The 13,715-nt window shown below is 38.1% G+C and overlaps 1 protein-coding gene across 2 annotated transcripts in view; it reads left to right on the top strand.

Annotated features, from left to right (window-relative positions):
* Nucleotides 1-13,715, top strand: part of LOC145984048 (SPRY domain-containing protein 3-like) — a 76,542-nt gene that overhangs the window by 15,871 nt on the left and 46,956 nt on the right. For both annotated transcript variants that reach the window (XM_083117386.1, XM_083117387.1), the window contains 2 exons: nucleotides 5,839-6,042; nucleotides 13,060-13,213. In XM_083117386.1, the coding sequence (XP_082973512.1) occupies nucleotides 5,839-6,042; nucleotides 13,060-13,213 (358 nt within the window). The remainder of the gene's footprint in view (nucleotides 1-5,838; nucleotides 6,043-13,059; nucleotides 13,214-13,715) is intronic.

Here is a 13,715-nt window from a genome sequence, read left to right as displayed (position 1 = left end):
TCTGCTTCAATTTAGATAGCTGTCTGGAATTTAAGGTTTCCACGTCTTGGAAGAAATCAACGTCATTTCCATGAATCTGAAGAAATATTTTGTGAAACGCTTTTTCTCCTCCTGAAAAAGTTTCTGCCATGGTTTCATCAATCTTACGACCCCTGTCACACAAGTCGAGCACGTTACCACTACAGCACAGATGCCACTAGTATTGAACGTAAAGTTTAAACAATGACAATCCCACAGCATGGATATTTTAATTTAACAAATTCTTGTATTCGTATTTCTCAAATCACGCAAAAATAAATTTTAAATACCCAGAATTATTTGTGAGGTTTCTTTCACTCTCCCACTCGTGAGATCGAAAAACCTTGTCTTGTCCTCTCTTCATTCTCCAACGTTTCTCAGGACTTAGAACTTGTGAACGCGCGAACGCACTACTTGCACATCCATTAGTAATTCCCCGCAGGTTTCGCATAACTAATAGTGTTTACGAATATGAGATTTTGTTAAGCCAGAAGATCTAAAGAGTTGACTTTCATATTTTAAACTACATGTTAAGTACAAGTGGTTTCTGTGGTGTAGTGGTATCGTGTATGACAAGGGTTGTAAGATTGATTCCCAACCTCAACAGAAACTATTTCAAATGGCGAAATGTATAAATCATTCACCTCATTTGAGAATGGATCTTCCACGATACAGTAGACAGCCAGCAACTGAAATACATTTATGTTTGGTGTACATAAGATTATATCTTCTTTAATATTGTGACTAATTTTAGTAGGGTTCACATAACATATCTTAAGTTTGGAGTAGGAAAAATATATTTATCACAATTAATTATTTATATTTAATACATTGCCAAACTTGAAAATGAAAGTTGTGCTTTTCCATTGACCATATATTCGTTTAATGATGAACTTGCTGAAGGACTATGTCAGGCAATTTAAATCTACAAGTTATGCTAGCAAATGCACTTGAATGTCACAAAACAAGAAGGAAGGAGTCTTAAAATTAAGGAAAATATAACAAAAAAACAAAACAAAACAAGAACTACTGAAAATGACCTAAAAACCAAAAGAAGACCGACAGGTTTAGCATTGTTGTTTAGGCTCAAAAAGATGATGATTTTTCATCACCTTCCGAGCCATCCCATGTTTGACAAATTACTATCTCTTGGAATACGACAACATTTTAGGTATTTTTTGATCCAGATTCATGAATGTTAGTGCCAGAAAAAAGAATCAAATACATTGAGCTGCTGGAAACATTCGTGGAATTCAACATCGTTGCGACCATTCTGAAACTTAATTACTAAACTCCATGCTCAATGTATCTGATACACATTAACAAAAATTGGAGAGGTTTGGATTTGAACCCTCGACCTTTAGTTCTTAAGAAAAAGATATTTGCCAATACTCTACAACATCGCTTATAGCAAATGCTTTGAAACGTGTTGATGATTGCTCAAGTTGCCACTTTTCCATGCGACGAACACATTTCCTCTGCAAATTGCGAGATTCTTTAAATTTCGCTCATTGCACAGTACTTTGCAAGGTGTTGTTATATTTTATTTGCATAGCCTATTCCTAATTATGTCCTTTTGTGTTCAAATTTGACAGCTATTTCCTCCAGGTGTACCACGAGTGAGTGCAGTGTTTCCAACCTCACAACAGTTTCTCTGACGAGTGACTGAGTGTTTCTCTGATTCCAATTTTAACATGCCAAATGACAAGTATTCTCTTAAATTATTCCTCATACTTGAGTTTTCCGTATTGTTCTCTATTAATATGTTGGGCGAATATAGTTTCTGACTTCATGTTATAAACAATAATGTAAATCTTGCACCACAGGGTTTCTCGCCAAGTAGAGGGACCTGCAGTAAAGTTGGCCACTCCCTGCTCTTTCTCAAGAGCTATGTTGCCAAATTAACGATTTCTGGACTTAGAAAACTTTCAGGGTGGTCAAGTAACATTTGGAGAAGTGTACATAAAAGTTATACATGTTATATGTACAAAAATAATAATATTCGGAATGCATTTATCATGCATTTTCTGCCATTCAAAAATACAGTTTGTGTACTTGTTTTCCATTATTAATTAATGTGAAATTGAACATTTTAAAAAAAAAAACTGTTTAAAATTGTTTGTTCCAACACAAATGCTTTAACATGAGTTCTACCCCCTTTTTGTGTAATTCTTTGACACTACCACTACTACTACTACTAATAATAATAATAATAGTCATAATAATGTCATTATTTTTATTATTGGTATGTTTGTCCTGGTACTCCCCCCCCCCCTCCTCAGACAAAAGTTTGCCTCTGGTGCATGTGTGTGGGTGTTGAGAGGCAGTAATACGCAAGGTTGAAATAGAGAAAACATCTGCTTGTGGCCTTGAATTTTTAGAAAGTTCGCCTTGAAAACCGGGAATTATACTTGAATTTTATCATGGTCCTAGAGTAGCCACCCTGTTTCTGTATCACGTGTATCATTAAATCAGAATAATAAACATGCCATTAAAAAATTTTTCACTGTTACTAGCTGAATTTTATAATCTGGGATGAAATGGTAGTCAGCTATATATTAAAATGTATTGCACAGTTATTCATGCTGTTAAGGGTTTAGCTTTCTTTAGGAATGGCACTCTACCTCAAGAATTAATTTATTTTAATCTAATCTTGTATTGTCCTCCTCCGTGGCCGTGTGGTCTAAGGTGCTGTGCTTTGGGCTCCGACTGTGGGATGGCATGGGTTCGAGTCTGCCTGAGTTCAGTCTCTGGGTTTTCGGCCTGTGTATAGAACCGGTGGCAAGCCACCATTATGAGGAAATTGGGGAGCTATGAGTGAGTAGCGTAACCCTGTCACAGAAATCCATAATGGCTGGGGGTTCGACGTGCTGAACACACGTTACCCCATTACCGGTTGAAGATCTCCACATCTCTAGGTAGGATTGTGGGAGGGAGACTGGCAGTTGGGACATAGACCAAGGTCCTGACAGTCTGTAGAACCATGCTCCTTTTATTATTAATCCAATCTTGTATTAATTTAATTTAAATGTTTTAAGGTCACATTTCAAAGTGTATAGCTTGATCTTAGTTGGATTCATGCTTTCCTACTGTCAGTGCTCTACCCAAGATAGCCACTGAAGGAGGGAGGGGTTACAAGGCCAGATATTCAGGAATGCTGATGCCTGAATTATTTTTAGTTTTGTCTACCCCTGATTATTATGATGGCCAAATGTCTCATGTGAAATTGCAGCCATATTACACTGCAATTTGCTGCCAAGTGCATTAAGTGTAGGAGTTTTATCTCACCACTAAACTTCCCAGGCTAGGCATGCATGTTCTTTGTGTCAATGTTCCAATTTCAACTAATCATCACTCATCCTCATCATTGCAATTAGCCAAAATTGACAGAAAAGCAATGCTAAATAACAAAATTGCATTACATACGCTGCTGTTCAATACCTTGGGGATAATGACTTTCTTGATTTATGTGACATGTGTGACTTCAACCATACTACAGAGCATTCCCTGACATTCGCTATGAGACTCGGTGGCAAGCAGCCTGGCTTCAGTGCTTCTCTTTCCTGGTGAACGGGGGAAACGCCACAGTCGTTTTTTTGCTCTCCCTGCCTTCGCTCTCTTTCCCTTTCTGTTGATGTTGCAGACTGACGCCAGTATAATCCTCCCTCAGAAGTTGTGTTGTGTCGTGTCCGTGTGTTGAAGATTGTGGCTTAATATGGCACCACAAAAGTTTGCATTACAACAAAGGATTTATCTTGTTGAGTGTTACTTCAGAAAGAGGAATTGTGGAGAAGTGTGACGACGTTTTGCAACAAAATTTCCTGGTGTTCCCGTTCCACATAGGACCACTATATTAAACCTCGTAAAATGTTTAGAGTAACAGGGTCAGTTCTTGTTAAAAATGTGAAGCCATTAATCAAACCTGATACTGCATATGCATAATGATTAATATGCCGAACTGAACATAAGAAGTTTTATTTCTCTTCTTAGAAGCCACACAGACAGATTGAACAAAAAAAATTAAGTCTCTTCACAGACTATCTCACAGTATGAAAAATTAACGTGAACATACATATTTGAGTATGACATTCTTTGGAAACAAAACATTTTAACAGTTCTGAATAAAAGTGGAAAGAAAAATGGGGAAATCTAAAAAATAAAGTATACAAAGACAATCTGCACACCATCCGTGAGTTAAAAGAGAGTATTGTATCGGGAGAAATACAGTAGATGAACTTTCATGTGTAAATGCCAATTTCCTTCGGAGATGCCAATAATGTGTTGCTGCAGAGGGACATCATTTTCAACACCTTCTGTAGTCCACAATATGAAAACTGTAATTTTAATAGCCGACTCTAGCGACTGTCACCGGGAAAGACAAGCGCTGATGCCGGACCGCTTGCTGCCGAGTCTCGTAGCGAATGTCAGGGAATGCTCTGGATTTCCACTTTGCTTGTTTTATGTCACTTTTCTACCTCTTGTGTTACTTCCAATGATGCAACCATGGTGTCTAAGATATGTAAACTAACATACTCCAAGGTAGGAGAAACTCGGGAAGAGAGGTCTCCCTGATGACGTAGTGGTAATGTCATCACCTTGTAATCAAGGGGTCCTGGGTTTGATACCCAGTGGAGGCCCATGGCATAGTGGTTTGGATCCCACTTTAAACTGTAGGTCCAGTCCTGATTAGCCTTTCTGTGCATAAAGTGGACTTAAAACAACAAATCAATCAATCAAAACTCAGGAAGAGAGAAACTGTAGCTTTGGAACTGCCATCAGTGTAAAGTGCTTGTTGGGATAATCAACAAGGCCTGCTGTACTGCATGTATGTCATACTTCCATTTGTATATAAATGATATAAGAAAACATAAATAAACTATCAATAGTTGTTCCAGAGAAATCTCAACTTGATCACTGAGGTGATCAAGCCAGCTTATAAGGCTTACAGGCAGGACCATCTTGCATTTGAAAATTTATTTGTGAATACAGTGTTGTATGATGACTTTACAATGTTGGCAGATGAGTTGGGTAGTTGCAAATTTTATCTTCTGTTGCCCAGTTCATTGAGTGTTCAGCTCATGGTCTCATTCCTGAATATCTAGCCTTGTAACCCTACCTGCTTCACTTCCTACCTTGGGTAGAGCACTGACAGTGGTATCTATTTGTTCATGCTAATGTATGCCTCTTCTTTGGTTACACAGTCAACGTTTTTATCAGTTTAGTGTGTGTTTATAATTTTATGCATCTATCAGCAATCTTAATTTTTTTCTAATTGTTTCTGTGAAATGTTAAAAACTTTTGAATAAATACCTGTTGGTACAAAAAGAACGCATGTTTTTGGAATAAGTGGAACAACATTGACAAAATGTTGGCAAGGGCAATGCGGAACTTTGAGGAGAGGCTCCAGATGTGTGTTCAGCAATGACATCATCTTCCATACTTAAATCATCACTGTATACCTATCCAACCTGCATTTCTTACTGATGGTTTTGATGTTAATAAAGCGTTTGTATCTTGAAACTCAACAACGTTACACTTATTCCAAAAACATGTATTATTTTTGTGCCACCTTCTACTTGGTGTTCTTATATGTTTTGACATATAAACATCTACCTTCATCCTTTTAGTAGAATAACATATTATTTTTGGTTATTTTATTTCCCTGCAAACTGTTGCAGAATTCTGCTGTACAAGAAAAGCATGAGGTACATTTGAAATGTGAAACTTTGCATCACCTTCTGATTTTCCGAGAAAGGTTTTTCCTTGTTTGTCCAATTGTTATGGGTGTTATTGTTTAGTGTTATTTTGTTTTCTTTGCAGCTATGCCCCAGACGAAGAAGAAAAAGTCGGTTTGTATATAGCAGCATCTCCTCTTAGTCCAGAAAATAATTACTATGAGATAGAAGTTGTTGATACTGGAGTGGATGGAAGCATTTCACTCGGTTTATGTCCAAAGATATATCCTTTAGACATGCAACCTGGATGCATGGCTGATTCGGTAGGGTTCCTAGTGGAGGATGGAAGGTAAGATCTTTTTTTTTATTTGGTGATTAACATGTCAATAATTATTCATGTTGATGAATACTAATCATGATTTATCGCTGTTTAAATTCAAAATGCAATATTGCTTATTACGCAGTGGAATCCCAATTTTACATTTTCCTGCATTATATATTCATTCTTCATGCTCCCAAGAGAGCAAAATCTTATAAAAATTACCTTTTTCATCTTTGTCCCCTGATAAATATAAAATCCAGGTTCCATTGTATTCATATTTGAGGAATGTGACTGATTTATCAGTACTCTGTCGGCATAGGCGTGCACACAGGGGGCAGTTGCCCCCCTTAATACTTCAACTTAGAACACTGTATTTCGGAATAATCCAATCTAGTTTCATTTACCAACTAGGCATGGTATATTCTAAAGAATTCTAAAAGAAACAGTAGAGAAACTTCTTTTTTTAAAGTTCCTATCAGCTGGAATTTTTTTCAGGGAGAGACAATCAAGGTATTTTTTTCCGAGAGGGGGGGGCAAACAAGGCACATTTTGTGCTCCCTTAATAGTGTTGTCCCCTCAAGAAACATTGCTCTAGTTTGAGTTGTCATGTTCCTGCAACGTCCTTACAATAATTACAATATCTTACTATGACTGAAATGAAATATATAATTTTTAGTTGACTTTCATTTTCAAAAGGTAAGGCGTGGCTCCTCTTCCAGACATTCATTAAGAAGATGGTCTTGCCATACTGACGCTGTGACCATCATAAAATCATTCCGTAAATATTTAATAGCAAGTATAGAAGTAATAGCCTCACACATCAAGGGTGCCCGCAGGGGGGGGGGGGGGGAAGTGGAGCACTTGCCATCCTATGTGTGCGTGCTTTTCATTTGTTTAATTTTTTTTCTGTATTCAGGATTTTTCAAATAAATAAACATTTGGAAAGTCTTCACATAATTCAAATTTTGAAATTGTAGCGAGACAACATTCGGGAGGGGTGCTGTGAAAGACAGCAAATTATGCACCTATGCAAATTATCCTAGTGCTGGGTTTACTTTATGAGAATTCTCTTAACTGGGGGCCGGCCCCTTGGTGGAGTGGTTAGCACATCATGCTACGATGCCAGGGGTCCTGGGTTCAAATCCTGGCTTGGGCATCGATGTTTGTGAGTGTCCATTCGCCAATTTCATCATATCATCACTCATCCCCATCTTCACAATTAGCCAAAGATGGCACAGAAGCAAAGTAAAATAGGCAAATCAAATCTTAACTGGAGGAAAGCATCACTCCACGTTTCCCCCACTTTGAGCACTGTTGCCCCAATGAGAAAAAGTTCCTTTGGGTAGCCTGGTCACTAGGGGGTATCGAAAAAAGCAATTTTTTATGATGCTTTTGGGGTAGAGCGGAAAAGTTGCCTCTATACATAAGTAACTTCTGTTCAAAATTTCACCACCCTAGGATAATGTCTTCTGTTCTGGCAAGGGACGTGAAATTTCAAAAATTTAGTAAAATCGGCAATTTTTTTTTTTTTTTTTTGAAATTTTTTTCAAATTTCACAGCACTTTGCGGTAGTGTGCAAAAGTTGCACCTATGTATGGTTAATTACAGTGCAAAATTTGTCGCCCCACGGACAATATGTTCTGTTCTGGCAAGGAGCCTGAAATTACCCAAAAATCGACAAATACACTGTTTTTTTCATTATTTAACTAACATTTATTAAACATAAACCAGAATTGTCATACACTCGCATACTATTAGATATAAGAATTAAGAAGTAAGTATTCAAAATTAAAAGTACGAAAATGTGTGTTTTGTAGGTAATAATAATGTAAAATATGTGTCTTTAGGTTTTGTACTGTCTCTTGCACCTAAATTCAGGCATGGCCTTTCTCGATTTCAGAGTGCAGCGAATAAATCCATCCCGTTTTTTATGACCACACACTTTCTTTGAGGCCTCCGTAACCAATTTTACTGTTCTTTCCACAGCTTGTGTGTGGCATGGGAACTTTGTAAAAGTCCAGTCAATTGGTATTGGTTCTTTCAGCATACTTTTCAAATCTTCTCTAGTCACATCATTCAGTATTGGTGGTGGAGTTACTTCACTGGACGACCAGTCAATTAGTTCGATATAGTCGTTTGCTTCGAAGTTTATTTTTGGAATATCGAACTTTCTAATCCCAACGTGTCCAACCGTCTCACATGATTCTCGTGCTTTTATGACTCTTCGAATGCCAAGGGCTCTGATATGTGTTCTCTTATCAGTCAGCATCGCGAGCAGAATGTTTTCTGGAGATGCGAAGTAAGCATTCCGAGAAATCGCTGGGTCGATGACGTTGCGGTTAACTTGATCCAAGTATCGTGATGACTGAATGAAATGGTAAAGATGCCGAGCTCCATCCTTAATTGAATGATGGATTTTGATGCGGAACCAAGATGGCACATACACCCTGATAACGAACTCTACTATGGTACGTAAGTTGTCTGATGGTTCCGTGGTGGAAACATACAGTCTTAATATCCTGTTGACTGTCGTCAACCAGCGGGACATGTTTAGGGGACCTGGATCGCGCTTAGCAAGACCTGGAGGACACATGCCTGAGCTAACGGCGAGAGCAATATCCCTCAGATACTTCTGGTCCTTACTCAAAGTGGATATATCATCTGATGGCAAGGTGCAGTTAACTGGCTCAAATGTTACCACTGGAAACAGCTCACACGCCTTCAAAGATTTTCCAATGCAACCAGTGTAGGAATTGGGTCCGGAGGTGGGACCATCGAGGGACTCGAACAAGTGGCGGAGAGGCAATTCGTTGAAATGTAGTTGACAAACAGCCCATTGCACAGCTCTCCCGATCTTCAGTTCAAGACGACGCAGTACCCCATTGTGAACTCCAGTAATTACGACCGTTCCATCACACCCTAGAACAAGAATATGGTTTAAACCTCCGGGCACTTCTGCTGTGATATAGTCGTAAATACTTTCAGCAATGGCCAGACTTGATCCTGAAGCTGGTGTAACATGACCAACGTAGCTAGATCCTGGTTGTTTCACCAAGGAATAGTGTTTCTCTACAATTGTTCTTTGGTAGTATTTATCATCCTCCTTTTCTGTTGACAATGTTTTGTCACGTCGGCCATCGAAGTAAAGACCTGTTAAATGATCATTGTCAATGTCCGAACTCTCACTCTGAAATCGAGAAAGGCCATGCATGAATTTAGGTGCAAGAGACAGTACAAAACCTAAAGACACATATTTTACATTATTATTACCTACAAAACACATATTTTCGTACTTTTAATTTTGAATACTTATTTCTTAATTCTTATATCTAATAGTATGCGAGTGTATGACAATTCTGGTTTATGTTTAATAAATGTTAGTTAAATAATGAAAAAACAGTGTATTTGTCGATTTTTGGGTAATTTCAGGCTCCTTGCCAGAACAGAACGTATTGTCCGTGGGGCGCCAAATTTTGCACTGTAATTAACCATACATAGGTGCAACTTTTGCACACTACCGCAAAGTGCTGTGAAATTTGAAAAAAATTTCAAAAAAAAAAAAAAAAATGCCGATTTTACTAAATTTTTGAAATTTCACGTCCCTTGCCAGAACAGAAGACATTATCCTAGGGTGGTGAAATTTTGAACAGAAGTTACTTATGTATAGAGGCAACTTTTCCGCTCTACCCCAAAAGCATCATAAAAAATTTGCTTTTTTCGATCCCCCCTACTGGTCACACACAAAAGTATCTGAAGGTGAAAGCAAAGGACTGCGTTATGTTAACAGACATTGGATGATTTCAAATTGATTTTTATAGTTATCCTTTATAGTCATAACACAGATTCACCTGCTTTCGGCAATGAATAATGCAAAATGTCTTAAAGGTACTCTAAAAAATGTCCGTGAAGCTGACACATGGTACAAAAACAGATTCACAAACTTTGTTGAAATATGTAATGACTTGGATATAGAAATTCGTTTAGTCAAAAGAAATAAGTGTCTCACCGACTAGATAATACATAACAAAATTAAGTCCAGTTCAAATCAATAGGGGAAGAAGTACACTTTTCCCCTTGACTCACTCGCCAGGAGCATCAATTTATGTTTCAGTCAGAAAATTAAATATGGTGAATGCAGTGGGCAAGCTAACCTAATGAAAAAGAAGGCTTTTTCTGCTCAGTTAATTGTGTCCAAAACTGAGCTACGTGCAAAAGGCTGACTTCTTCTAAACAGTTCTAAATCTACTTCCATTGGAAATTGCTTAAGGGGTTGCATGATTCTGATACTACCTCAACTGCAATATATACAGTGCCTATCACGGTTGAGTCTTCCGGTCTATTACACCGGATAGTGAGTGTGTATCAGCCGGCAAACTGAATGCAACATCGGCGTAAATGGAACCGCTAGCTATGCAATGAAATAAGCTCGTACGATTACATGGACAGTTACAATTAAAATGAGTACATACCTTGTTACAAGAGGTGTTGGAAATGATGTCCTCCTGCATCCACACATTTACAACATATTTTTAGGAAATATTCAGTAACACATGCAGGTCCTCTTCCGAAATTATTTCAAATTCTCTCTTGATGTTTTCTTTGAATTCTTCTAATGTATGGCTTCAGGTTTAAAAGTTTTGTAGCTCACCATGCAGACATCATGCAAATGTGTGTTTCTTGTGCAAGGCGCTGGAGGGATTTTTGAAAAGTATGTACCAATTATACTCCAACATCGTCTATGATAGTTTCTCCCCAGTAAGCACACACCTTTTCGCCCTTCGCTTCTTATCAAAAACAGACCCTCTTTCCCAAAAGTTGCTCATAAGTTCTCGAATGTTGTCTGTGTGTGGAAGAGGAACGCCTTGGAATTCTGGTGCCAAACGCCTTCTGACTTCCGTACAAGGATTTGTAATGATGTAAGAGTCATACATAAAAATGTGTTGTTTTAAATTGTACGTGGCACCAGTAATATGTAAAATAAAACAAAACAATCTAAAACACTTTTTACCACTTCACAAACACATGCAAACTGGGCACCAGCTATCTGGATACTGAAGCATTAATGTATCCAGTGGCAAGTCAGTGCACAACTGTTGGTCTAAATTCCAGCAGATGCCCTCCCACCACTCGGCATTAGCTGCCACTTCACGGAAGACCCAACATTGAAATGCACCATATATATATATATATATATTTATGAAGTGCTGAAGATGCTTTCTGTTTTTCCTGTGATAAGTTGTTCGTTAAGATTTTGCATGTGAAAACTAAATTATGATGAACAACATCAGGTACCCTTGCCTGACAGGTTTGTGTCAGTAACATAGTGGAGGTGTAAAATCTTGTACCAATTGAAAGAAGACTAACATTGTATTATAGGATATTTTTGTAAGGCTGCAAGAGTTCATTCTAAGCCTCAGAAAGCTGTGCTTACGCTATCCAATATATATAATTTGCAATCGTGTATGTAGTGAAAGTATCAGTTTAAGAAGAGCATAAATTTTGTATAGATTTGGGCTTTCCTTCACCAAGTAATTATGAGTTCCATTTCTGTGGGGATATGATATGTATGACACATGTAAAACAGTGAGATGGAATGAGGTTTTTCTTTCCCCAATTGAACTTTCATCAAGGCTTTTGCCCCCCTCCCCCCAATTAATTGGGTCTGTGCATGCCTATGTCTGTTGGTAACAAACTCTTTGGCACAACACTCCTTTAACCACTGAAGCCCAGGACTCAAACCTAGGTTCACAATACCAAGTACAATTTGCTTTGTAGTTTCTATCATCGTGACTTTTTAAGGTGTCCGATTATAAAAACTGGTGAAACATCCATACCAAAAGTCTTGCATCTATTTTATACTTATTTCAACTGTAGTGAAGTGGATAGTGGCCATGGCTACCATAATAAACAGAATATTGATAAAGTAATTTGTGTCTAGTATATACAATGGAACCTCGATTTTATATTTTTCAGGAAACCAAGGTGAAAAATCTGAAATTGCAGGAGAATCTAACATCCCAGAATATTTTATATTTTGCTGTATGCATATCAAGAAGGTTGAATTATAATGCACTATTTTAGTAAATTCTGATTATTCATACCTGAATATTTTTAATCAAAGCACCGCTAGACTGACATTTTATAGTTGCCATAGTATAGATACATATTCACCTTAAAATTCCTGTAACGTTTAAACATCAGTCTCATTATATGTGGAAATTAGTAAGAGTGGTATTCACTGGTATTGAAATTGGTTCAAACTGATAGCAGTTCAGCACTTTTTGTCATAAATAAATATACTATAGGGTGAGGCAAAAGTCCAGCACCACCCTTTTAATTTGAAAACTGCTTGACGGAGGATGATGAAACTGGATATGGGTAATGGGGGTGGGGGTACACCAAATGGGGTCAGTATACATAATGGGGGCCATCTTGAAAGCCACCATTTTTAAATTACCTCCAGGTTTTCAAATAAGGAGGGCGTCATGTGGAACATTTAAGATGTGCTTTTCTCAGAAACAAGAATATGCAGTTATTTTTCCCCTAACTTTATTTGGTGAGGATATTTTGACAGTTGAAGTTCACATTTGGCATGCTATAAGATGTGCTCTATGTGTTGCCTATTCTGTGCCACACAAAATGCAAGATGTTTCCGCCAGTCCTCATGGACACGCAATAACACTGCAGGGTCCACAGAGTCGCACGTTGGCTGGATCCGGTGCTGGAAGATGTCAGAGATCATTAATTTTTTCTTGATAAACCATGGCTTTAAGATGGCCCCAAAGGTAAAAGTCAGGGCACTTAAGGTTCAGTGAACTAGGTGGCCACTCAGTGCATCTTGCTGCATTTGAATTTTGTAGGGGTTCCACTTGTTCGAATGCAACACCCAGACTATGGATCTTTGACTGACTCCTGATACTGACGCCAAATGTTGGGTAGCTCTTATGTTATATTTGCACATCCACACTATTAAATTGTGCTGTTATATTAACTGTAATACTTGAAAAAAAAAAACTTTCGTAAAATAGTCTTTAATATTTCCAGATTGTATAAAGGAAGATCCACTGTCATTCCATTTGGACCAAGATGTGAATGTGGAGATAGAATAGGCTGTGGAGTTAAATTTGACCAAATACCATCAGGTCAGGACTCGTATTCTACCATGGTGCCTGTATTTTTCACTAGAAATGGAAAAGAGGTAATAAAATATTGATTTGAATGTACGAGGGTAAGTCAATATATAAGTCTCAAAATGGAATAGAAAGAAAAGTTGAAATAGTTACATGATGAAATGTGGTTTATTTTTCAATGTAATCTCCGTGAACATTTAGGCACTTGTCCCAGCATTTCACGAGTCCCTCAAAGCCAGCAGCGAAGAAGGTTTGTGGTTGGTGTTGTAGCCAGCTGGTAACCTCCCGATGGACCTCCTCCATATCCTGGAACCAGTGACCACCCAGGTAGATTCTTCAGTGGGCCAAAGAGATGAAAGTCGGATGGTGCCAAATCTGGACTGTAGTTGGATGTTCCAGTCGTTCCCAACCTAGGGACCGCATGCAAGCCACTGTGGTATTGGCACTGTGTGGGCGAGCGTTGTCATCCAACAGAAGAACTCCCATCTCTCAAAGCACCTGGACGTTTCCTGCAAATGGCTGACCATAACTTCGTCAAGGTTTTGCAATACATGGCTGCACTGATTGTGT

The sequence above is a fragment of the Lepisma saccharinum genome, chromosome 2, assembly GCF_977018435.1.
Source record: "Lepisma saccharinum chromosome 2, izLepSacc3.1, whole genome shotgun sequence".
In the NCBI taxonomy this organism is placed as follows: Eukaryota; Metazoa; Arthropoda; class Insecta; order Zygentoma; family Lepismatidae; genus Lepisma; species Lepisma saccharinum.
This window is presented reverse-complemented; position numbering and strand designations above follow the sequence as displayed.